This window comes from Cornus florida, unplaced genomic scaffold (assembly GCF_030987335.1).
Source record: "Cornus florida cultivar Cherokee Brave unplaced genomic scaffold, ASM3098733v1 CherokeeBrave_3.0.0_Hap2_Chr08, whole genome shotgun sequence".
NCBI classification, from domain to species: domain Eukaryota; kingdom Viridiplantae; phylum Streptophyta; class Magnoliopsida; order Cornales; family Cornaceae; genus Cornus; species Cornus florida.
In genome coordinates, this window is record NW_026775578.1 from 48,973,965 (window position 1) to 48,997,399 (window position 23,435).

The window sequence follows — 23,435 nt, forward strand, 5'->3', positions numbered from 1 at the left end:
TCCATAAATTTGATCCACTGTAGTATCATTCTTAAACAAAATTGTTTTGATTTATTTCAACCATTCTATGATTGGAATAGAAAATTGTGTTATACAGTAAATTTGGAATTTTTTTACATGGATAAGAGTTAAATATGATATACTATACTTCCTTGCCTTTCAAAAAAACAAAAAATTTGAAATTCTATTTTTTTACGGGAGCACTTGGATATGTGATTTTCTTGCTAAATATATCTATTTATATGATATAATTCCTTTTCTATGTTAAAATCAATGAATAAAAATTAAGAATAATGCTTTCAAGAGAAATTCTTCATATAAAAAAAAAAAAAAGGGAACGATACTCTCCAAAAAAAATTCTCTCCAAGCATCTACAGGTGTTAATCCTACGACTATTAATGTGTCACATCAACAACTTATTTCACTACTAAATACACTACTAAATACACTAAAACACAACACTTTTTTACCATTCTGAAACTTTATTTTTCTATTCATAAATTATAAGAAATTAGCATTGCCCAAATTTGATATTTCTACGTAAACTCTTAAAATAACTTTCTTATCATTCTTAAACTTTCTTTTTCAATTTTTTCTACCATCAACAATCTTTGATTTTTACAATGGAAGATTTGCAAGATTAATCCAACATATATTTTTATTCACAAATTCTAAAAAAAAAATAATATTGCTCAAATTTGAGATTTCTACATAAACCCTTAAAATAATTTTCTTACCCTGAAATTTTATTTTTTCGATTTTCTCTACCATCAACAATCTTTGATTGTTACAATTGAAGATTTGTAAGATTAATCAAACTTATATTTTTATTCACAAATTCTAGAAAAATTAGTATTGTCCAAATTTGATATTTCTACATAAATCCTTAAAATAATTCAAATTTCCAAATATTCATGCTATGTGAGATTAATAGAAGGATTGACTGGTTTTGAGAGAAGGATTCAATTGTAGAAAGGAAACTGATCCCTAATAGAAAAGTTGGTTGAAAAAGCGTAAAACTTGATGTGTTTTAATCCAAACGTATTCAGTAGTGAAATAAGTTATTGATGTAACACCTTAGTAGCAGTATGATTAATACTTGTAAATACTTGGAGGGAACTTTTCTTGGAGAAGATGCTTTCCCAAAAAGAAAAAAGTCATGCACTCTCTTTTTAATTATTGGATTAAAATATTTTAAAATTTATAAAAACATAAAATAAATTAATTAATACAACTTTCAATAGCTTAACAAAATCCTCTAGTTTTTTTAAGGTAAAATTGATCAGTACTTTGATGTCTCAATTAAGCGAATTATGTGAGAATAATTTCAACTGTCCATACAATTAGTTTTTCGACCGTTCAATCAGTTTTTATCTAATTGTCAAAAGATAAATAAATTACTTAAATAACTAATTAGAAAAAGAAAAAAAAAAAACCAAAAATAAACGACTTTTAAAAATAAATAAATAAGATTCGCGGCAGACATTGAATCATATAGACTGAATCTGGCACGCGCCGTCCACACTCCTCTTCCTTTTCCTCTCTCTCTCTCTCGCGCACACCGTCAATCAAAACCATACGCACACCTTCAATCAAAACCATCCTAAAGGTATGGTACTTTCAATCTTCATTCTTCACTTTTGGGTTTTCGATTTCATCTGGGAAAATCCTCAAAACAATTATCCTTTTTTTTTTTTTTTTTTCCTTTAATCATCACAATTATCTAACGTTCTGACGTATTGACTGTGTTGATTTTGATTTAATCTGTTTATGTTTGCATGAAATTTGTCTAAGAAACATCGGAATTGAAGCTTTTTTTTAAATGAATTATTTTGGGATAAGTTTGAAATGATACATATTGAGCTGTGTTATATGCTTTTCTAGTCACGAATAATGATTTCCAGTAGCCATGTTTCTCAGATGCTTGGCTGCTGATAAAATGTGGGAAATTGATACCCCCTTGGTTGCTATTAACGAAAATTTAGGAAAAGAACAAGAAATTAGAATTTCAAATCTTACAGATTTTTCATCATCTGAACCATGGAAAATAATGACCTTTCTTGTGATACAACATTATTTTTGACAGCAAAAGAATATAGAATTCTGAAATTCAGAAGTTTAGAAATCTGTTTCTCTGTATATATGAATCTTATTCATTCTAAGTATAATACCTTTTATAAAAATATACACAAAATATAGTTTCCCCACTTTTTGACAAACCAAATGGAGAAAAAATCATTAAAGGGCATTAGCCCATATGGTATGATCTATCCTTCTGGGAGGTTGAGTGTTCGAGCCCTGCTATGGGCATAAATTGTGGTTGGTGCGCGTTTACCTGAACTTTCGGGGAAAAAAAAAATAGAGAAAATTTCTAAAAATTACAGAAACCCTGATTTTTTGGCTTATCTTCAAAATGTTATCCTCAGTTTTAGTAAGATTCTTTGTCAAAAAAGGTTTTTGGTGTGCCTAATGCTTTGGATGAGTGATGATACTTTGAACATGGTGCAATGCTGCTTGAATGATGTCAATGCTGTTCAAACTTTTTCTCAGTAATTCACATTAGAGTCTTGGTACCCCCTGGACAAGGTGTTGTGCAGGACACCACCTACTATTGTTTTGGCGATATTAATTTTGTGTCGTATGGGGCCCAAGCATTTGTTGTCCTTGTCTATGTTTTTTGTATTGGTAGTGCGTCCTTGCTATAAGAAATCAGTGTACTGGTGTTTGGGAACATGCAAATACATAAAATCTGTGCTCGAACACTAATGTAAAGTTAGTTGTTCAACTTCAAAGTGCTTACGGGATGCCTAGTCATAATATGGAAAAGAGAGAAGAAAAAGAAGAAAGTTCTTGGGGAGTGATTCTAAGCTTTGATTTTGGCTAAAAAGTTGCTCATGTAAGGAACTGAAATTCATCGGTTGACGCTTTGGAAGTTAAAACTACAATTTAAAGAAGAGTTATATAAGTTTCAAGCTTCAATGTTCGGATTGAATCTGGGTTGCTTTGAGGTTGATTGTATTTATCCTATGTTACATGGACTTGGGTGCATGTATCTAGTGTGGGTGCGTATCCAAGTGTTTGACCTTCTTCAGTCCCAAATTTTAGGACTCAGGCACTTGGCTTGAAATGTGTCCAATAGTTGGGTATCGTTACGTGGACATGTCCTATTTAATATGTTATATATATATATATATATATATGATGCTACTATTCTTTATAAATATCATCAACTATGATTTGAATTAAATGAAATGTGGTGACAAAAGGGGGATTTCATCAATCTTCGAAGTTGGAAACCTTTCTTTACTATCAAATTTAAGATTTTCTTCTTCTTCAATCATTATATGTAAAGTAGTTCTTTACTATTAATTTGGGGATATGTGTCAAACACATCCCATACCCATGTCCATGTCGTGCTGTATTGTAGCAAATTTGCACAAGGTAGTTCTTGCTTATGTTTTTCAGAGAGTACTGGAAAAGAAGCACAAATCAATTGTCTTGCTGCATCACCAAACCCAAATTGCTTCTGCATTTTCTTTAACTGCTTGTGAATTACCATTCCAATTGCTAATGAGTAATGAAGATTATAAGTAACCCTTCCCCCAAAAACCAAAAATAAAGATAGATGCACCAGTTTGCAGATATTACATACCCATGATTTATTCTCATTTAACACACTGTTCTCTTCTTATCTTAATCAATAAATGATTGGCCCCTACTGATGAGATGATGGCAACACGTGTTAGACTATGTCTTATTTCTTTCTAAATTCAACTATTTAGTGCATATGCTAGGTTTCATGGAAAATGCTTTTCTTATCTCATGACATTTCTGTTACAAATTTCAGCCTGGTTAATCTGTTTTGTTGTGGATTTTTCAGGTTCTACTTTATTTGTTGCTGCATATCAACAGATAGATGAAGCTGCATGTGCTTTCAATTTGCATGGATCAGGCGTTGTTTTCAAATTATGTAATTAGTCCTTCACCCTTGACACACGATGCATGCATAACTGATTGTTTTGTTTATTAATTTCGGATCGCTGCATTATAAATCAGCTTCTTTTCAATGCAACTAAGGTTTTCTGAAGTAATTTTCTAGGGAATTGTATCTGAGTTAGAGACACTGTGTTGTCTTCTGATTTGAAGAAGTCATTCTTTAGATGTGCTTCCTAGTAAAACCATTTGCTATACTTGGACCTTGGAGAAGGGCTTCAGACGACTCGTTGTGCTTGTCCCTTTTGGTCAAAACTTGATGTGTTTTCTAGCATGCTGCATTTGTTCACTTCCTTTCCCCTTTCAGACCTTGCTTATTAAATGCTTATAACTCATGTTCTTATTATTGATCTTGTTCTCTTTTTCCATTTTTGCAGGTCAGCCAAACAACTAACTCCTCAGATTTGACTTCCTCCAACCTACGTGGAAAATTTACACTTGTGCCATGTAGACCTCGTGTGAAAAGGACAGTTTTTAGGGATCAAACCTTTCAATTCTCATTAAGACAGAAAGGGAACCCAGTCCCAAGGACTATTGTCTTTGCTATTCCGAAGGGAAATGATGAAGTTGAAAGAGGAGGTTCACATGTTTGCGCTGATGATTTGATGCTTTATGCTTTGGAAAATGATGAGATTTCTAAGGTTCCAGATAAAGGTGGTGTTGCATTCGTAGCAAGCTCAGGAGCAGACGTCTCTGGAAGCGCAGAGATCCTAGGAAACCATGAAAACCTTCTTGATAAGCTGAAGGCTGTTCAGTTACAGGTATTAGCAATGGAACAATGGAATTCTACCCAAGTTAAATTGTGTAACAGGTATGTCTATTATGTTAACTGATGTAAATTGTTGATATGGATGCAATTCTTTTATCCTTTTCATGTCCTCTGATAGATCTTCTAGTGAGATACATCTGAACTACTTTCTGAACTATTTACCTCCATCCAACATGCACTTATCCTACCACCAAAGGCTGTAACCTAGTGGTACTTCCTCACCTACCAAAGTAGAACGTTAGAATGTTCAAGTCCGTACAGGGGCAATGTGGGTATGTGAGTTTCTTGCCATGGAAAAAAAAAAAAGTCACTTACCATCAAACATGCACTGAGGAATATTTTGATAAAGAACTTGTACCATAAGCGACTGATGGTTGTATTTAGACCTGTCAACGGATCGAATTCGGACCAGATCTCGTCTGATCCGATTGGGATAAGGAATATATGTGATTTGATCCAATGACCCAATGGATTATCTGTTAGTGAATCCTATCCAATTCTGTAGTTTATCGGATTTCCAATTCGATAACCCGATCCATTAAGAGGTATATTTTTTTCTTGTTAAAAATTTCAAATTAATAATAATAATAATATTTTTTAAAAAAAAGAGAGAAAGAAAGAAAGAGAAGGGCCGAAATATATGACCAGAAAGAGAGAAAAAATTAGATAGTTGATTCTTTGTTAAAGAAAAAAACAATGAAGAGTGAAAAAAACCAATAGGAGGAAGAAGAATTAAAAAAAAAAAAAAACCTTATATACTTCGTACTTAAGGTTCTAATACTATACAAGATAAAACTCTATATAGACAACATCTTTGATTAGAGCCAGACTTGACCGTGGTCTTTGTTCACAAGAATGGCTTTATTTGTTCTCTCGCAGCAAAGTCCATCATATCTGTGTCTTTGGATTCGATCATTTCGCTCTTCTATTATGCCTTAATGAAAGCCCCTCCTCTGTTAAAAGGATTAATTTTTTCATCAACTGCATACCAATTGAATGGCAAATAATATATGTATAATATATTTGTTTGGATCGGATTGACCGTAATCCATCGGATTTGTTAACTGAACGGATTATCAGCTTTGGATCATTAACGAATTATCGGATTAAATACGCAATCCATATCCGAGTAATCATATTTGACAGCTCTAGTTGTATTTTGCGTACATATGCTTCATTAATTATAATTTTTCTCTTAACGAGCCATCATAAATGATAAATGTGATGTGTTTTCAATTTTTTCCTCATTCTGTTATCCCTACTGGCAGTATTGGATTCATTCCCAAAATGTTCTCGCTTGATATGATATTTTAGTATGATGACAACTTTTTCGTGGTCCATAAGAGAAGTAGTTCGTTGATTTTATGCCTGCATGGACAGTGCAAGTGTTAGGTGCTAGCAACTAATATTTATTTATGTTCATTGATTTCCTGATATCTGCATTGCAAAAAGTTTTAACAACCTTCCTGAAAATAAAGACTCTGGAGTAAAGGTTTTTAATCATTGCATGGGAAGGAGGCTGTAGTACATATATCAAACCTTTTCTCTAGAAGTCCTTTTAAATTTTTATCGTTATTTATTATTTTGGGTATTTATCAAATATCTAATCCATGATTTCTTTGTGTTAGCAGAAATTATTTGGTGAGTGCATCAAACCTAATACATTATCTGGCACTACAAAGTCTTGATGTTGAGCAGCTCAAAGATGATCTTTCTTCCATTGGTCTATTGAATTTGGAGACCATCAATCCACACGTCCTTGCAAGTCTCTCTGCTGGCGTACAGTTGTTGGAGAACATGAAATCAAGCTCTCTAAACAGCAGAGGGAGTGTTGGTGATGAAATTTCCTCTCCAAAAAGTTTGGACAAACAAACAAAAGGAGAGTACACTATAAATAGAATGAGAAACAAGTCGTCCTCTAATAAGAAATTACTGCTGGGCACCCTTCAAGATGATAGAACGACTCATATCATGGTTACAGTCGGTCAAGAAGCTGCAGAAAGTGAAACACTTATAACTGATCTTCTCAAGTTGGGAACCACCATTATTCGTATAAACTGCGCACATGGAAACCCAAGTGTGTGGAGTGAGATTATCAGAAGGGTGAAAAGAAGCTCCCAGATGCTGGAGAAACCATGTCGAATTCTCATGGATTTGGCTGGACCAAAGCTCCGAACAGGTAACCTGAAGGCTGGTCCATGTGTAATGAAAATATCTCCTAAAAAGAGTGCCAGCGGAAATGTGATCTTCCCTGCCCAAGTTTGGTTATCACCTAAAGGAGCAGGTCCCCCACCTGCTCATTTATCTCCTGATGGTGTACTTTATATAGATGGCCAAGAGTTTCTCAGTAAACTTGAGTTAGGTGATGCTGTTAGATTCCACGATGCTAGAGGAAAGCAAAGGACACTAAAAATTTCTAAGAAGTTCCCTGTTTTTTCCGGTGTAGGGTACATGGCCGAGTGTAACAGGAATGCTTATGTTCAATCAGGAACAGAGTTGTATATTAAGGGAAAGAAAGGAAGATTCTCAGTTGCAGTTGTATCAGATGTCCCTGCTGTAGAGCAATTTGTCAGAGTGAGAGTTGGAGACTTGCTAATCATATCGCGAGATAGCTCAGATGAACATGATGAATCCAGTGAATCCACAACAGGTGCTCATAGGGTAACTTGTCCATCTGGATATCTTTTTGATTCAGTCAAACCTGGAGAGACCATTTCTTTTGATGATGGGAAGATTTGGGGAGTAATTCAAGGAACTAGTATTTCGGAGATCGTTGTTTCAATCACTCATGCAAGTCCGAGAGGTACCAAACTCGGCTCTGAGAAATCCATTAACATCCCAGAGAGTAATATTCGGTTTGAAGGCCTTACTTCAAAGGATCTCATGGATCTTGATTTTGTTGCTACTCATGCTGACATGGTGGGCTTCTCATTTGTCCGAGATATTTGTGATATTGTTGTTCTCCGCCAAGAACTTGAAAAGCGGAAGCTTCGAAACTTGGGAATTGTTTTGAAGATTGAGACAAAGGGTGGTTTTGAGAAATTGCCTGTCATGGTACTGGAGGCAATGAAGTCCCCCAACCCTTTGGGGGTCATGATCGCAAGAGGTGATCTTGCAGTAGAGTGTGGATGGGAAAGGCTGGCAGATATACAGGAAGAAATTCTGTCTATCTGTTGTGCTGCCCATATACCAGTCATTTGGGCAACTCAGGTGCTAGAGTCGCTCGTTAAGTCTGGTGTCCCTACTAGAGCTGAGATCACTGATGTAGCTAATGGAAGGAGGTAAGCAATCGAATGGTACTTTATTATCTTGATTATTTCATGCTCTATTTTGTTACTGAAAGGCTGGAAAGGATGCTTATTTTATTTATTAATTTTTTGTTCGTGGGCGAGGGGTGGGTGGAATAGTTATGTTATTCTGGATATACAAAGCCAAAAACTATAGGTGATATTATATAAATGAGTTACATTGGTAATTGGTTACTGCCTCTCTACCAGTTATCATAAGAGGCAAGTCCTGTGTTCAAATCTTGACACTTGCCTTAATATTGTAATACATGGCCCTGTTTGGTCCACTTATGTAGGGTAGTCTAGCTACAGATGAGGAGGTGGTTGTTATATATACAAGTCACGTCTCTCTTTAGCCGTAGCTTTTTTGGTAGCTGATTGTTAACAAAAATCTCCATTTGACCAAGCCTAATGTGTGGTGAGCTTTATCATTCTCAAAAACATTAGTTTCAAATGTTTATGTTCTTTCCGTTTTTTCTCTGTTTTCTCAATAACCAAACTACAGTATTACAGCTGAAGTTGTTATTTTGTAGGTGCCAGAAAGTCCAATCTTTTTATATTCTTTAATGGATAAACTTGCAAATAAGTTGATCATTGCCTTTTCGACCAATCGACCCTAGTCTTAGTGGCCTCAGGTCTAGAACATATTTTGCTCCCTACTGATTCTCTCTTGCTAATACCTTTTCTTTTCTTATGCAAGCCCATCACTTTAGGTAGGGAACTAGTTTACCCAGTTCCAAAGCCTTTCTAATCAATGGAAATCACATTAAGCCAATTCATTTCCTTTCCGATTAGCCCATGATCGATTCAAAAGCCATGCCTTCCCAATGACCTCATGATTTCCGATATTTTAATTTAATCTTGAAGGAAACCTCTCATTTCCATAACCAAATAATCTGTTTTTATTTTTATTTTTCCCCTTTGCTTGCCTTTGAAATAAATTTCACTTAAATGTTTGACAAAAATTAAGGAATATTCCCGTGCTTTGGCAGGGCAAGTTGCGTCATGTTGAACAAAGGCAAACATATCCTGGAAGGTGTTTCAACTTTGGATGCCATTTTGCACAGCAGGTCTGCAAAGGTGAAAGCAGAACTGAAGCCTCTTCTATTATCAAAGAAATCATTTTAGTTTAATATCATTTGACAAGATCGCCTACTTGGGGTGTCTCAGGTGTTGTAAATATTCTTTGCTTGAGTTTGGCATTCTTATTAATCATAATTTTGCTCGTTTGGTTGAGCTTGCTTATCTGAGACAATGGTGTTCAATTTTGGGTTAGGATCATGGTAGTTGTGTTATTTTTGTTTCGAGTTGCATTAATTGTTCAGTGTTCATATGCTGTCTTTACAACCCCGGCCTTGCATTGATCATGAAATGTTATGTTTTTGGTTTCTGTAACCTTTCAGTGTAGATAGGCAGTATTGCATCTCTCTCGGGAATACGAATTGTCCGTCTTGGCTGCAAAAATAGTCCCAATTCTGAGCATGGTTGACAACATTTTGAGTTGGGGGTTAGAAATGCAGTAAATATGTTGCAGTAAAATATGTTGAACCACTTCAGTGTAGATAGGCAAGTCACTGGGTCGGAGGTTAGAAAAGCAGTTTTGTTGCAGTGGATCACATTATATATTTTGATGATCTAGGAATATGATGATACACGTGACTGGATCGTCGATTCATCATCATCATCATCATCATCCTTGTTTGAGTCTCTGGGCGGTTCCATGAAGTAATATTTCTTTTTTATTCTTTTATATTACTCTTTTATATTACAAGAAATTTATCTTCTTGAATTTAGTTTTTTAAAAATTATTTCGATAACTTCATTCCATGTTAGTTTGTTCCCCAATTCGGTCTCGTAGATTCTACACAAGCTAATTTTACTCTCTTTACTACTGGATTTACAAGTCATTGTTGTATATTTCAATACCATCTAAGTTGTTTTTTTTTATTTTTTTATTTTTATTTTTTATTTCGAGAAAGGTTCAAGCAATGTATAAATTAAAAACTAGCCAAACTGGGAAATACAAAATGAGAACCCAAAAACACAAAGCCCAAACAGAGCTTAATGGCAATGAAAGAGCCCAAAAATCCCAAAGGAGCAACATAACCGTCGAATATGAGTTAATTCAACTGGTTAGAACTTAGAATCAGCTGGAGCCATAGCCTCACCACTTGGGGAGGCATTCTGTTATCTGTCCAACGGTCTAGGAGGAGGTCTGATGAAGGTCGAAGGCAAATCCCAAGCTCGACGGGCACGCTGAGCAGCCAATCCATTATTGGAGGAGTGAGTGAGTTCCTAATCTCCAGTAAAATCGAACGTTGAGATTTGCAGGAACCGTGGAAGATGCGAGAGTTTCTCACAATCCAAACACGGTAAATGGTTGCTAAGAGCGCTAATTTGTTGATGGAGTTTGCGGTGCTCTTGATTTCCAGTGGTGGAACGCCCGGAGGATTAGGTCATTCCATGATATAGAATCCACATACTTCGTATATGATTCCAGATTGGGTGGATGAATGAGCAACAGAAGAATAGGTGATTCAATGTTTCATTCGAGGAGTCACAGAAGGTCCATTCAAAAAACACTTCACAACTCCACAAAATGATTTGCCCATAATTTGCAAGTGTTGCACCATACAATGATCAATATAATCACGCACAATGAGCGACTGCAATAAAAGTATAAAAGCCCTTGTGCAGTAGTTGTGCTATGTTTGGGAGCACCGAATCAGAGCCTTGGATATGGAATTGGAGAAATTTCAGTTTAAACTTTGAACTAAAATCCCTCCCATTCCCAAATCTAAGGTGCCGATTCGGTGTTTCTAAACACAAGATCAGGATTGACAATTCACAAATTGAAGCAAAACCCAACAGTATCTACAATTACAAATAACAATAATAATCATTACATCAGTAATCACTGTTAGAACAACAGAATGTTTTCATATACAACATACATAATCTAAACAGGGACTGGATACACTCACATAAACTATAGCTATTTAATCACACACTGCTTGCTTCCAGTTTCACATCTTGGAAAACAAAACTAAGAAAAGATAAATTGCTAATGAGATCTAAGATGCCTATTTATCTTCAGCACTAAAATCAGGCTCTGCTGGTTTCTGAAGCAATATAGGCGATATTCTCTCCGGCATCCTTGCTTTTCGTGCACCATTGCGCCGTAAAGCACGGAGTGCATTAGCTGCGAATCGTGATGCATAGATGGTGGCACCTAGACTTGGCGAGCTCCCACCACCCTTAGCTAACGCATCTTGCAACCTATCTTCCTCCTCCCGAAGAGACTCTTCCAGCTTCTTCCTGCAATGGCGGCGCCATGCAGCTTGTATGAAACAAGCTGCCCAAGTCCTCCATTGCTGTGAGTAAAACCTAAAAGTGTGGCGGAGTTGTTTGCTGTGGAGTCGCCGGAATTGAGAGGCAACAAACTTCAAATCATCAGCTGTCAAGGCAAATGCTTCAACTTCTATTAGGGCTTGAACGGTTCTGGTTGAGATAGGGAGGTTGGAAGAGGTATGGGGATCCAGAGCCCAAGTAAGAAGCTCCTCTCCACAAAAGTCACCAGCTTGAAGACAAACCGAGTTAAAGAACCCAGTTCTTCCACCATTGGTGGTTATAGTCGATAACTTGCCCCGCATTACAAACAGCATCTCATCAACTGGGTCACCCTCCCGCACGATGAAGCTGTCTTCTGTGTAGAGCACTGGCTTGAGACGGTCACACATTGCATCCAATAGTTGTTCATCCATTTTCTCAAACATTGGCACCTTAAAAGCATTCAAGAAAGAAGGGTAAGAATAAACCCATGATTTTGTGATTCTTCAAAAAAGTAAAGTATTCGTGTCGAACACAAAAAATACTCGGACATGAGTATAAAATATGTGTTCGACACTTTTGGTTGGATATGCACCGTAAAAATAAAAAATAAAAAAATCAATTTTATTATATTATTACTTCAAAACAAGTGAAATGCCTATATCAAATACTAGGGACATATGGAGAGGTCGATTGTATAACCTCTCCTCTCCAAATGGAGAGGTCGAGGGTTCAAGTCCCATTAGGAACGTGGATAATGGACATGTATGTTTGCTTTAACAATTTTTTTTTTTTTTTTTTAATAATAATATGTAACACAGAGACATTATTATGAAGCATCAGGTCTCATAATCGATTCCTATTAGGTGCAAACAATTCCTTGGACGGGGGATGTGTACTAGGGAAAAAAAAACCCAAATAAAATAAAACTATTAAATAACATGACCAATTAACAATGTCCATGTGTCCCCTATTTGGGAATTTGACACATCCGACGTGTGGATACATACTTGTACCCAATACACGTACCTGAGTCCAAGTAACATAAGCTAAATGTGTAATAGAGTAACATAAATAAGAAACCAAGCTGCTTCTTAGCATCTTGGGCTCAGTTCACTAGGGTTTTATAAATTAAATTGGTCAAGATCAATTGTTCACGAGTCTAGTCTTGCTGTGCCTGCTATTGCTCGAGCCCAACAGTTATTCAATTTATAAAAATGAGACTAATAATTGAGTACGTATTCAGATGGTCTTCTGGTGAAAGTTTTCAATAGCAAAGGCGTGGGTTCAGGATTCTGACATAAAAATGCATGTATAAGTAAAACAAATTGGCAAGCTTTATGTAGCTAGTGAAAATGCCAATGCTTGGCCAAACATAAACCAATGAGCTAGACCAGTTGGGTCCAAGTTCAATCTTGGCTGAGATTAAGCTCACAAGTACTCGTGTGCAATATTTCCCGATTCAGAAAAGCGCACAACTTGACCAGCAAAGCTCGAACAACACCAGACACAGCTAGACAAGATTAATGAACAATGGATGCTGGCACTGTGCAATGTGTAGCATAATCCCTTACAGACTCGAACATAAACAAGAACATCTAAAACGAAAGGTCAACAAAGTAATATAGGACTAGAAATGTGACAATTAATTGAGTAGGTATTCAGATGGTCTTGTGGTGAAATTTTCAAAATAGCAAAGGTGTGGGTTCAGGATTCTGACATAAAAATGCATGTATTAGTAAGCTAATTAGCAAGCTTTATGTAGCTAGTTGACAAGCCCATGCATAGCCAAACATAAATCAATGAGCTAGACCAGTTGGATCCAAGTTCAATCTTGGCTGAGAATAAGACAAGCTTGGGGAACCCAATCCTCAGCTCAACTCATATGCATCCAACCTGCAGATAAGCTTCAAAATACATAACGACAACATAACTATGAACAAAACTAATAATCTAAGGGATGAGAGGAGAGCCCAATGCTGAAAGGATGAGACTTGCCCATGCACAGAACACATATAACACTAAACCATGACAATTGTGTCTACTATTTTAACTCTTAGTTATCGACTTTTCATAGTATAACAAGATGGCAAAATTATGAAAAAATCTCGAATTATTTTCCATGACATACTGAACTATTTTAAAACGAGACATTCATTGGGCCTGGTTGGAAGCATGGAAGCAAATACATCTACAACAAAATTTAAAATACCAGCTATACTCCTTGGAAAGGCACACTAAGTACAAAAACAATTAGATAAGGCCAAAACTCACTCTCATCAACAGATCCAAACAAAGATGGCGCTTGATATCCCTCCTCAGGTCCTTGGGCAAGTTGCGAACCAGATTATCTTCATCAACACCTCTAGTTTCCTGCCATTTGTATTGTTCATACCGCTTTATTCGCTCCCTCAGGTTGTCAGGGAGTAAACGATGGGACATCCATTGTTCTGCATCTCGCCTTTTCACTCTCATCTCCTCCAACCTTGTCGTTGTGGACTGCAGATATGTCTGTTGCAAAGTACATTCAGTTATTAAATTTCAAAATAGACATGCCATAAAAATGTATAGTATTAGTGTGTTTAGACCATCTCGTTGAGCCTCTCACACTTGCCAATCTAGCAGTCAGCCTGATCCCATATTCTTTTATAGAAAAAAGATTTGATAAATAATAGTCAACAAATACGGATTCATTTATCAACAGATTTTTTCTTACATTTGAACTCATTTCAATAATTCTTTTCGTTGCTTAATAGGTGCAATTGCTGTAGCGCATCAATAAAAAAAAAAAAATTAGAACTAGGAATCCAAATCCAGTTTTGTTCCAAGTTATCACATTCATTTCCCTTCAATTCTAATTGAATTCGTGTATACAATAGAAATGTTTTTAGTTTGATCTATTACTAATAATTTTTTTTCTTTCTTTTTTTGTTTTGTAATCCTGGCAAACAACACACACACCCACATGCCCCTATAGGGACTTGAACCCTCAACCTTCCACTTTGGAAGGTGAGGAAGTACCACTAGACTACAACCTTTGGTGGTCCTGCTGCCATATTCTAAACTCCCACTATAGCCAATCTAATTTGAGATGGCAAGTTAATATGAGATTTGGGTAAATGGCCCAACCTACACCTATTGGGATGGGGATCAGAACTATGAAACAAAAAGGAGCATAAATGAGAAGAAAGAGTGAACCTGATTCGGGTTCAGGACAGGGTCAGAAACACCTATACCCTTGCCCACTCGTCCAACTTACATAGCCCATACATGTGACTTAAGAACCTACAACAGACTTTGCTAACCAATGTTCCCAGAGAAGTTTGATGTAACAGAAAGCACAATGAAATGACATAGTTTGAAGCTTACCAAATTGTTGAATATACAGATAGTTTTGATGCATTATAAAATACTACTTACATAATAAGCAGCAACATTGGGAAAGTACCCCATCCAAAACCCGCTCATTTGCTTCCCTAGTTTTAATGGCTGTTGTTTTTTAAATTCCGGTAAAGAGATATTGGACCTATTGTTTCCAACCGAAAAAAATATAAAGAAAAAAGTGTATCCATGATATTGATGAGGCATATCAAATTTGTATCCGCTATCATTCCATTGCCTGCTAAGCAGCTATTCAACCCTAAATAGTGGAACTTTACTTCATTTAAGAATTAACAATCTGCTATCATCAAAACATGAGCAAGTGCAGCCTGTGAAAGAAGCTCTTTTACATCAGTACTCGGGGAATGCATGCCCAAGTGTTTTATGGAGTAATAAAAAAACTTGAAAATTTTGATGAAATAATATTCATATCGTGCTCTAAGTGCGTGCTTTCAATGTTTAGAACATACTTTGTGCCCTACAAACAGCTAAGACATCCCTCATGGTTAGTCACAAACAACTAAGAAACTGTAATGTATAAATATTTAACACCGACCTGCATATTCCCAATGAGGAACGAAAATAACACCAAGCCAGCGATGGAAATGAAAATTGCAAAACAAATTTCCCAGACAAAGGTACTTGTTTTAAGGTTTTGACCTAGAGAACTGCAAAAATGAAACAAGGAAAAAGTATCAGATATTAATCCACAAGTTACCACTATAATCCACTACTCAATGGTAATCTGTAAAATGCGCATTTATCGTCATGAAAGTAGGAAGCCAACATAAAGCCTATTTGGAAAAACAAGAAGACGTGCGTGTAGACACAACACGCACACACACACACACACACAGAGAAAGAAAGACCCTTCATTTGATGCGATTAGCAACTCTTTACACAAGTACTTCCAAGTGCAGAGACAAGGGGAGGTTCTGACTACATAATTCGTTAAAAATAAATAAATAAATAAAAGCAACACAGGATTCTATATGAAAGACCAACTAGTTGGCGAATAAATCTGATACTAGAAGGCCAGGAATCTGTGGCGCATGCAATCACAATTCATGTAGAGAAAAAAATAAATAAGTGAGAGAGAGAAATTAGGAGAGGAGAGGAGAGGAGAGGAGAGAAAATGTAACTGCTCTTCTGCACTCTCTTTATATGGACTCACCCAGTGTCCTTTTCTATATAATTACTGTAGCATTACATTCAAAAATTGTAGATAGACCATGAGTTAAGACGACAAATGAGCCCAACTTAGTCTAGGATTAATATCATAGAAAAAATATATATATCAACAATAATCTCATTGTGCATCTGTGCTAAGTTATGTACAATGCAATATCATGCACATCCATATATCTACCTGTATAAGGCATGGATTTGATGCAGTAAACAAGTAGTGTAGCAGCAGAAACAGCATTAGTACTATCCATAAACTACAGCCTAGTATTTGATATTCTTGAATGCTTCAATTAATGTTCAATCACCACACATGGAGTTCTATGCAAGCCAGTGCATCAAGAAAGACATTTACAAAAAAAAAAACTTTAAAAAACACTATTGCAAAACAAAACGAATATGAAAGAGGATCTTATGTGCGCATACCTTAAATTTTGTAATCCCCACCAGAAACAGTAAAAGAACTTCTGTGGAAAATCTGTTGATTCCACAACACCAGACTGAAGGGCATTAAGGAATATTCCAAAATCAAAAACTGTTGCATTTTCCGTTTGTATAGGACAAGAATTATTCAGAAATTGGATAAATCCTATACTGTCTTTACAATACAAAGAAGCATTGACACATGCTGACTGATTGGACTGATTTCCACAGGCTTTCTGCCAGCATACAGTTTCTCGTTCTATGGAAAATAAGTACCAAAAGGCTCCAAGTACCTAAAAAGACAAGCAAATCATCAATGACCAGAGAGATCAATAAGAAAAGAACTATTAGAAGTATATGAGAAGACTGGATAAATGTAATGGGCCGGGCGCTTGCCATCCGACCCAAAAGCAGCTGTTAGGTGGAGCTGCCTCCGCCCTTGTAAGCCTAAGACCCTTCCCATATGGATCCAATGTGGGACAAGAACCTCTAACATTCTCCCCCACCCGAACTCGCAATGCCCTCCTTGTGGTCGGACCACCCTGCATACCCGTCCACATGAATGGCAGGAGTTGGAGAACCCTATAACAACCCGAACACAAGCCCGCCCATCATGTGGGCGCTAGACATGACACCAGATCAAGGACGGGGACTGCTTTGATACAATTTGTAACAGGCTGGGTGCTTGCCATCCAACCCAAAAGCTTAAGCTGTTAGGTAGAGCTGCCTACCCGCCCTTATAAGCCCAAGGTCCTTCCCATCCGGATCTGATGTAGAACAAGAACCTCTAACAATAAACCAGTTTAATAAAATTGTGTTGTGTAACTAGGAAAAAATAAATTGTGTTGTGCCTCCAGAAATAAAACTTAAAGTTGTAAAAGAAATAAAGTGAACATGAAAGTACACACTACACAGTTAAAATGATGAGCAAAAAATGCAATTAAACTTTCCAAACTGACATTTCACCAAAGTAAACACTAATGGGTATGTAAATATGGTACAAGAAAATGCAAACCGAAGCTTGTTCTACCAAACTTACATGACTGGCAAGCATGTAAAGAAAGAGATTGAATGCAGCTCCAGCCCATGCAGTTTCAGTAAGTATGCCAGAAGCTCTTGTGACTTCTTTATACAACGGATAGACCCGAAGAACCCTCGGTATATATTGGAAAAAAACAACAAACTTCAACAAGTTCTTTGTATTCAAAGATTTAGAGCCTCCCATGTGGGGTATGATAAGTAGAATTACAACCTGGAAATTACAAGATTCAGGTAAAATCGAATCATACAAATCAAATTTTCTAATAACAGGACATAAACCTCAGGTTCCAGCAAAATATCAGAAACAAAAGAATACTTTACACCATTTTTATAATAAAAAACAAAAAAATTGCAACTACATACAAAATATACCTGCATTAGGAAAGCAGTAAAGATATGACAGCAAAGAATGACATGTCACGCTGAGGTAAATGCTAGGGGAAGGGGAAGAGCAAAATTAAAATGGGCTGAGGAAATAAAGAAAAATATACGCATCTGGTTCAACTGAAGTTATGGCAAACAACAAAGCGCAATTCATGTAGCCAGCCCCAAATAGTTGGGACAAGGCTTTATTGAGTTATATTCGGTTGGGCCTTTGGCTTAATAGTACGGAAGTCATTTCACTATTTCTACTAACATATAACATGTGAAGCTAACCATGTACAAATCTAGGTGATCCCTTCTTCTTGAAGTATCTCATATATCATAGGATCCAAACTGGAATACAAACAGAAATTTTTTGGAATTTTCCAGACACAAATTAAAATTTGCAACAATCCCCCCTTGGGAAACCCCACTGTAATGAATATCTACACACCCAGACTCTTCTGTGCACATTTGAAGTCATGCTGAGAAGGAAGCTTTAACCCAGCCGACCATAAGATAATTTTAGTAAATGAAAGCCAAAAAAGGTATTTTACCTGTGGCAATGGAAGAACTGCAAGAATGTCAATTAAGAAGTACGAGGATAAATATCTCTTTGCTATAGCCCAAGCATCTTCAACTAAAACACCTCTTCCAAACACCCGAGAAGAGGGAGCAATAAAGCCAGTACGAAATTGAAAGATAATATGAATTATGTAAAAAATATCAGTGAAGGAACGCAAAACACTAGCTGTGATCTCCAATTTCTTATCCAATTCAAGGCACTTCTTGTCATCATTGATCACTGGAATGTAAAAGAATAAAGGATCCAGAGAAACAGCAATCACACACGATAATACAAAAATCTTATTCCACTTCTGTAGAAATGGCCCTTGTGGGTCAAGAAATTTTTTTCTAGAACCCGAGTTTTTGACCAGAACGCTACTTAATGAAAAAGATTTCAATGATCCTTTTATGTTTTTAATCCTTTCAGAACCTCTTTCCAAGCCTGTATAGAACCTGTCGGAAATTGAATTTATTGCTCTTCTAAGTTTCCCCGAACTGACTACATCTTTTGTGGAAAACTGTTCCTCAGAGCTTTTCTCGGATTTCCAATCCTGAAACCTGAATACAATATAATAAATTCAAGAGTCAGTTTTCATCGCTACATCAAATGTAAGTGACAAATAGAAGGCACAAATGAAGTCGTGACTCATTTCTAAAATCTAATTCCCAGGAAAAACGAGAGAGAAATAATTAATAGATTAGCAAAGGCTCAATTGTAACCGAGGGTGATAGCATCTGGAATTAACGGGAAGACATTGAGTCAAAAATCAATGTTAGTGATTCAAGGGTTGAAGTACGAAACTAATGAAAATGATATACTTTTTCTTTGCAAAGTTTGTTTATGAGCTTTAAACTATATCATGTAATTTTTTTCCTTTTTAGTTTTTCACGGAAATCCTTTTAGTGTCTTCACTGCTTTAATGGTTTTCATGACTTCATGATTAACCTTGGCATAGATCATTGGTTACTGAATAATCAGTTCATTAATTAAAATTAGCAAATAGATAAATTGGGGCTTAATTAATTGATTGATAATTATTCAGAAATTTAATTAAGGCAAAATTTGATCAAAGTTTTACTGAGACACCCTCTCTAGATCTTGTGTGAATCAATAACATCCATTTCATCTAGATACTCTCTTTACTTGATAACAAAGCTTTCGCAAGTGCAATTTTCAATACAGGACCTTACACTTGTGAAGAATTAGAAAAAGGAGAACACTACCATCATAAGAAACTAATCATTAACGCATGTAAGAAAGCTCAGTCATGCATTAATGGTGTGATTAATAACAATAACACCGGTGGATGAGGTGAAGATGATACTAATGACAAGGACAAATGAACAGATATAGTATCAACGATAACAATAAAGGTGGACGTGAAAATGGATGATTGCAGCCATGGTTGCAGGGAAGTGGATAATCCATGTGGTGGTAAGTAGTTACAATGGTGTTTTAATAATGATGGATGTCTTGAATAGTAATGCTAGTAGCGGACATAGAAGTGCAGTGGTTGTGACAGGTGACGAAGAAGGTGCTGCTGGCGATATAGTGGTGAGTAACCATGCAGATGGCTGAAAGAGTTGGAGACTGCAAAGATTTTGGTGCTTGTAGCAACAATTTCAATGCTAGCATGAAAGCATGTTCAGTGTCGGGTGATGGTGATGCCCATAAAGTAACTAGTGAAATCTCAAGACGGCGCATTGCAATGTGGTTGTGGACCTGTGGTAATGTGTTGATGATGGTAAATGTTTATTTTAAAAACGAAAATATTTTAGGGTCTTTTTGGTTTAGTTCCCAAGGAAATCAAGAACTCTGAAAACTGTTTCAATTACTATTCTTAGATATCAAGCCTTTTCTTTAACTTAGTTTTCAGGAAACTATTAACTAAATGAATTTCAAACTCTTTTTTGTTTTTCAATTTTCTGAGAACTATTTTCCATAAAACTGTTTCTTTTTAAATAATAATAAAAAATAAATTAAACCAAGCATGGACTTAGCTTTCACTAACATGTCAATAATATGTTCTCAGGCTTTTAAAAAATAAGTCAAAAGGTTCATTCCCAATGTGGTCCCCGTTACTTGAGGGCGTTGAAAAGCTAATCATTGGCATTATTTGCACAAAGTAACAACTAAAAATGGAATAACGAATGTGATCTGATCTACTTATAATTTTTTTGTTCCACGGAAAAAAAAAAAAGTACTTTGAAGATGTTGTCTAACTCTGAAAATTGTGCTGTTTGAGTGTAACATTTCAGCAATATTACGAGTTGTTTTCTTCTACATGCAAAAAGAAATGCTCTGACACTGCTGAATATTAACATAAAATCCAGTAAGAGATACTTAGGATACTACCAACCCACATTAAAGCTATTGAATGTAAAGAGTTCATGGTATGAAAAGATAAAAGAACTAACCTCACAAACTTCTCCTGCTGGTAATTCATAACTTTATATTAAGTATGACACAGTGTACAAAAAAGGATGATCAACCTCTGAACTCAGTAAAGGGAGGTTCTTCATGTGCCAAACTGCTTTGAGTACTCTCACAGAGTGCTGAACGTCCACCCCTGAAACTATGACAAAATTCTACATCAGATCATCTCAATTCGCCAGTCACAATAGTGTATTATTAGAAGGCCATGCAGTATAAGGAACAATCTAAAAGGAAAGATGTCTTAAGAACTTTGAGAACAAAACGGACTCTAGAAGTATCTAAGCTCACATGAGCACAAACAAAACAGGATGAAACTTTTTTACTTCAAACCAAGGGTGGATTATAACTTTGACCATCTTGTCACTGACAATTTTATCACAAAAGGAGAATGCAAGGAATTAGTTAATTAACAAACACACACAATAAGAAAGCAACATACCAATTTTCTAAATAGCTAATATATACAAACAAGTGAGAAAATATAGATGAAGAGTGACAAGCATGTTTAAACCGTGAATATGAGATACATCAGGTTGTCCTATACCAAAATATTGGTAAAAGCAGCATTTGAAATATGACATAAATTTCCCAAAGGTTCCAAAATTACATATATCCCATTGATTTACTACCATGACATTTCAAAAGAATTAACTCACTGCACAAAGTTAAACAGAGAAAATAAAACAATGTTTTTAAGGTACATTTGGATTTCTTTTCTTCTTCTTTTTTACAAAAAAAGGTTTCAAGCTTACAAAAAAAATAAAAATATATAAAAATTTTGAGACTGTGATGTTGCGACCCGAATTTGGTGTGGGTCGCGTTGCCACCCGACGCTCCATTGGATGAGCTTTATATGGGCCCAAGCCCACCAAAGCTCTGGGAGTCCGGGGCTTAGCCCCAAGGAAAATGTTTTACCATTTTTTTGCTTGTGAGTCGTGGACCCTAATTAGTACTCTCTTGTGCCCGATATATAAGGACGCTTAGGGTTTGGAGTGCGATATCGAGAGACACTGAAAATCGCAGAGATAAAGAGTGAAATCTTTTTTCGCATCGTAAAGACTTTCGCCGGATCTTCACCGTGGACGTAGGCATTGCTAAACCACGTATAAATCTTTATGTTCCTTGTGTGTGGCGTGTTTATTTTCTTTCGTGATTCTTGGTTTTATCTAGGGTTTGCTATGTTTGTCATAACAAAGACATATTTGGAAACAAAATATAAAATTAATCTGCAAAAGCAGGTTTTAAAACAGTTTCTGGAAAAGAACTTCGTTTCTCAAAACAAAATCGGTTCTAGAAATGTAACTGAACATACATAAACATTGAAATACCTTTAAATTTTAAAATTACTATTTAAAAAACAGCATTAAAGAGAATAAAAAACCTCCTTGAATTTCAAATCGTTCCGATAAATATTAAATAAATGAGAAATTAGATATTCATCATATATCCCAAGTATCAAAAAACTGCAAATTTAACTGAGGAAAGATTCAGATGTAATTAGCCTTAAAATTACCAAATTGTGTCTACCAAAACAAATAAGTGAGGAAAATCACAGAACTAAAACATACATCAATTCAAACGAACTGAAATTGCAAAAACTAAAATTAAGATAAAACAGTTGTACAATTTGTGTAAGAAATGTTAAATGCAAGTAAAAAATAAAAAAAGAACACATCGGTATGATAGTATTGATTGATAAAACAAAGGCAAAGGGTCTCAGAGATTATATATTAAGTCAACCGCAAATTTAACTCTAAAAACTTAGCCTAAAAATCACTAAACAAACTCTAAATCTAAAAAAGTACCCAAAAATGTAACATCTAACACATGCATTGATTTCAACGAATAAAAATTCAAACAAACTAAAATTAAGATACCCAATTGTACATTTTGAGTAAGAATTGATAAATGCAAATGAAAAATCCAGAAAGATAACATGGTGTCATAGAATAGGTTGATCATAGAAAGTCAAAAAGTGTCCGAGATTAAATATTCACCATATGTCACAAAGAAGTATCAAAAGACTGCAAATTTAACCAGTGAAGAAAGATTTAGATGTAATAAGCATAATACTCACTAAATTTAAGCATAAAATGAGAAACAAAATAGAACACAACTAACACGCACATCAATTCAAACTAATTAAAATTGAAACAAACTAATACTAAGATGACCCTAAGAAAATATAAATGCAAGGAAAAAAAAAAACACATGGCAGTGATAGAATAGATTGATCATACCAAGGCAAAGAGTCTTAGAAATCACCCAACTGTATCATGAACTGGACTCTGTCGATGGGGTGTGCTGAGAGAGAGATACAAGGAAGTTTTCAAGAGAAAAAGGGCTTTGGTTGAGAGAGCAGATATGGAGGGAAGGTTCGCGGAGACTTCTAGGGCAGTGACCGTCTTTGAATCGTTTCTGAATGTACAGTTATATATATATATCTATATATGTGTAAGTTATAGATTAAAGTTTAAATGTAATGGAAGTTTTGATTTTTACACAGAGAGTGAGTCCACGGGAGTACAGTTGGGGATGAGGCAAGCAATTCTTGTGGTATTGGGTCCCACTTTAACTTTCGAAACCGGTGTCAATTCTCTCCAGTTCTTTCCGTCCGGTCTTTCCGTTTACGTTTTTTATTTTTATTTTTATTTTTTTG

The 23,435-nt window shown here is 35.7% G+C and overlaps 2 protein-coding genes across 2 annotated transcripts; one reads left to right on the forward strand and one right to left on the reverse strand.

Annotated features, from left to right (window-relative positions):
- Positions 1-1,491: 1,491 nt before the first annotated feature.
- Positions 1,492-9,296, forward strand: LOC132271664 (plastidial pyruvate kinase 4, chloroplastic-like). Its single transcript, XM_059773101.1, has 5 exons — positions 1,492-1,609; positions 3,881-3,970; positions 4,371-4,804; positions 6,394-8,043; positions 9,042-9,296. The coding sequence occupies exons 2-5, from the start codon at positions 3,917-3,919 to the stop codon at positions 9,175-9,177; spliced, it is 2,274 nt and encodes a 757-aa protein (XP_059629084.1). The 5' UTR covers positions 1,492-1,609; positions 3,881-3,916; the 3' UTR covers positions 9,178-9,296.
- Positions 9,297-10,901: 1,605 nt separating this feature from the next.
- On the reverse strand, positions 10,902-23,234 carry LOC132271665 (cyclic nucleotide-gated ion channel 1). Its single transcript, XM_059773102.1, has 8 exons — positions 23,017-23,234; positions 20,758-20,915; positions 18,330-18,897; positions 17,408-17,620; positions 16,372-16,661; positions 15,317-15,428; positions 13,654-13,890; positions 10,902-11,831 (listed from the first exon to the last, which is right to left on the reverse strand). The coding sequence occupies exons 2-8, from the start codon at positions 20,784-20,786 to the stop codon at positions 11,133-11,135; spliced, it is 2,148 nt and encodes a 715-aa protein (XP_059629085.1). The 5' UTR covers positions 20,787-20,915; positions 23,017-23,234; the 3' UTR covers positions 10,902-11,132.
- Positions 23,235-23,435: the final 201 nt, after the last annotated feature.

Coding starts and splice junctions, on each gene's coding strand:
- LOC132271664 (XM_059773101.1), top strand. CDS start 3,917: ATGAAGCTGCATGTGCTTTCAATTTGCATGGATCAGGCGTTGTTTTCA. Junction 4,805..6,393: donor CAAGTTAAATTGTGTAACAG/GTATGTCTATTA, acceptor TTGTGTTAGCAG/AAATTATTTGGTGAGTGCAT. Junction 8,044..9,041: donor GATGTAGCTAATGGAAGGAG/GTAAGCAATCGA, acceptor GTGCTTTGGCAG/GGCAAGTTGCGTCATGTTGA.
- LOC132271665 (XM_059773102.1), bottom strand. CDS start 20,786: ATGAATTACCAGCAGGAGAAGTTTGTGAG. Junction 15,429..16,371: donor TGGGGATTACAAAATTTAAG/GTATGCGCACAT, acceptor TCATTTTTGCAG/TTCTCTAGGTCAAAACCTTA. Junction 11,832..13,653: donor GTTTGGATCTGTTGATGAGA/GTGAGTTTTGGC, acceptor AATGCTTTTAAG/GTGCCAATGTTTGAGAAAAT.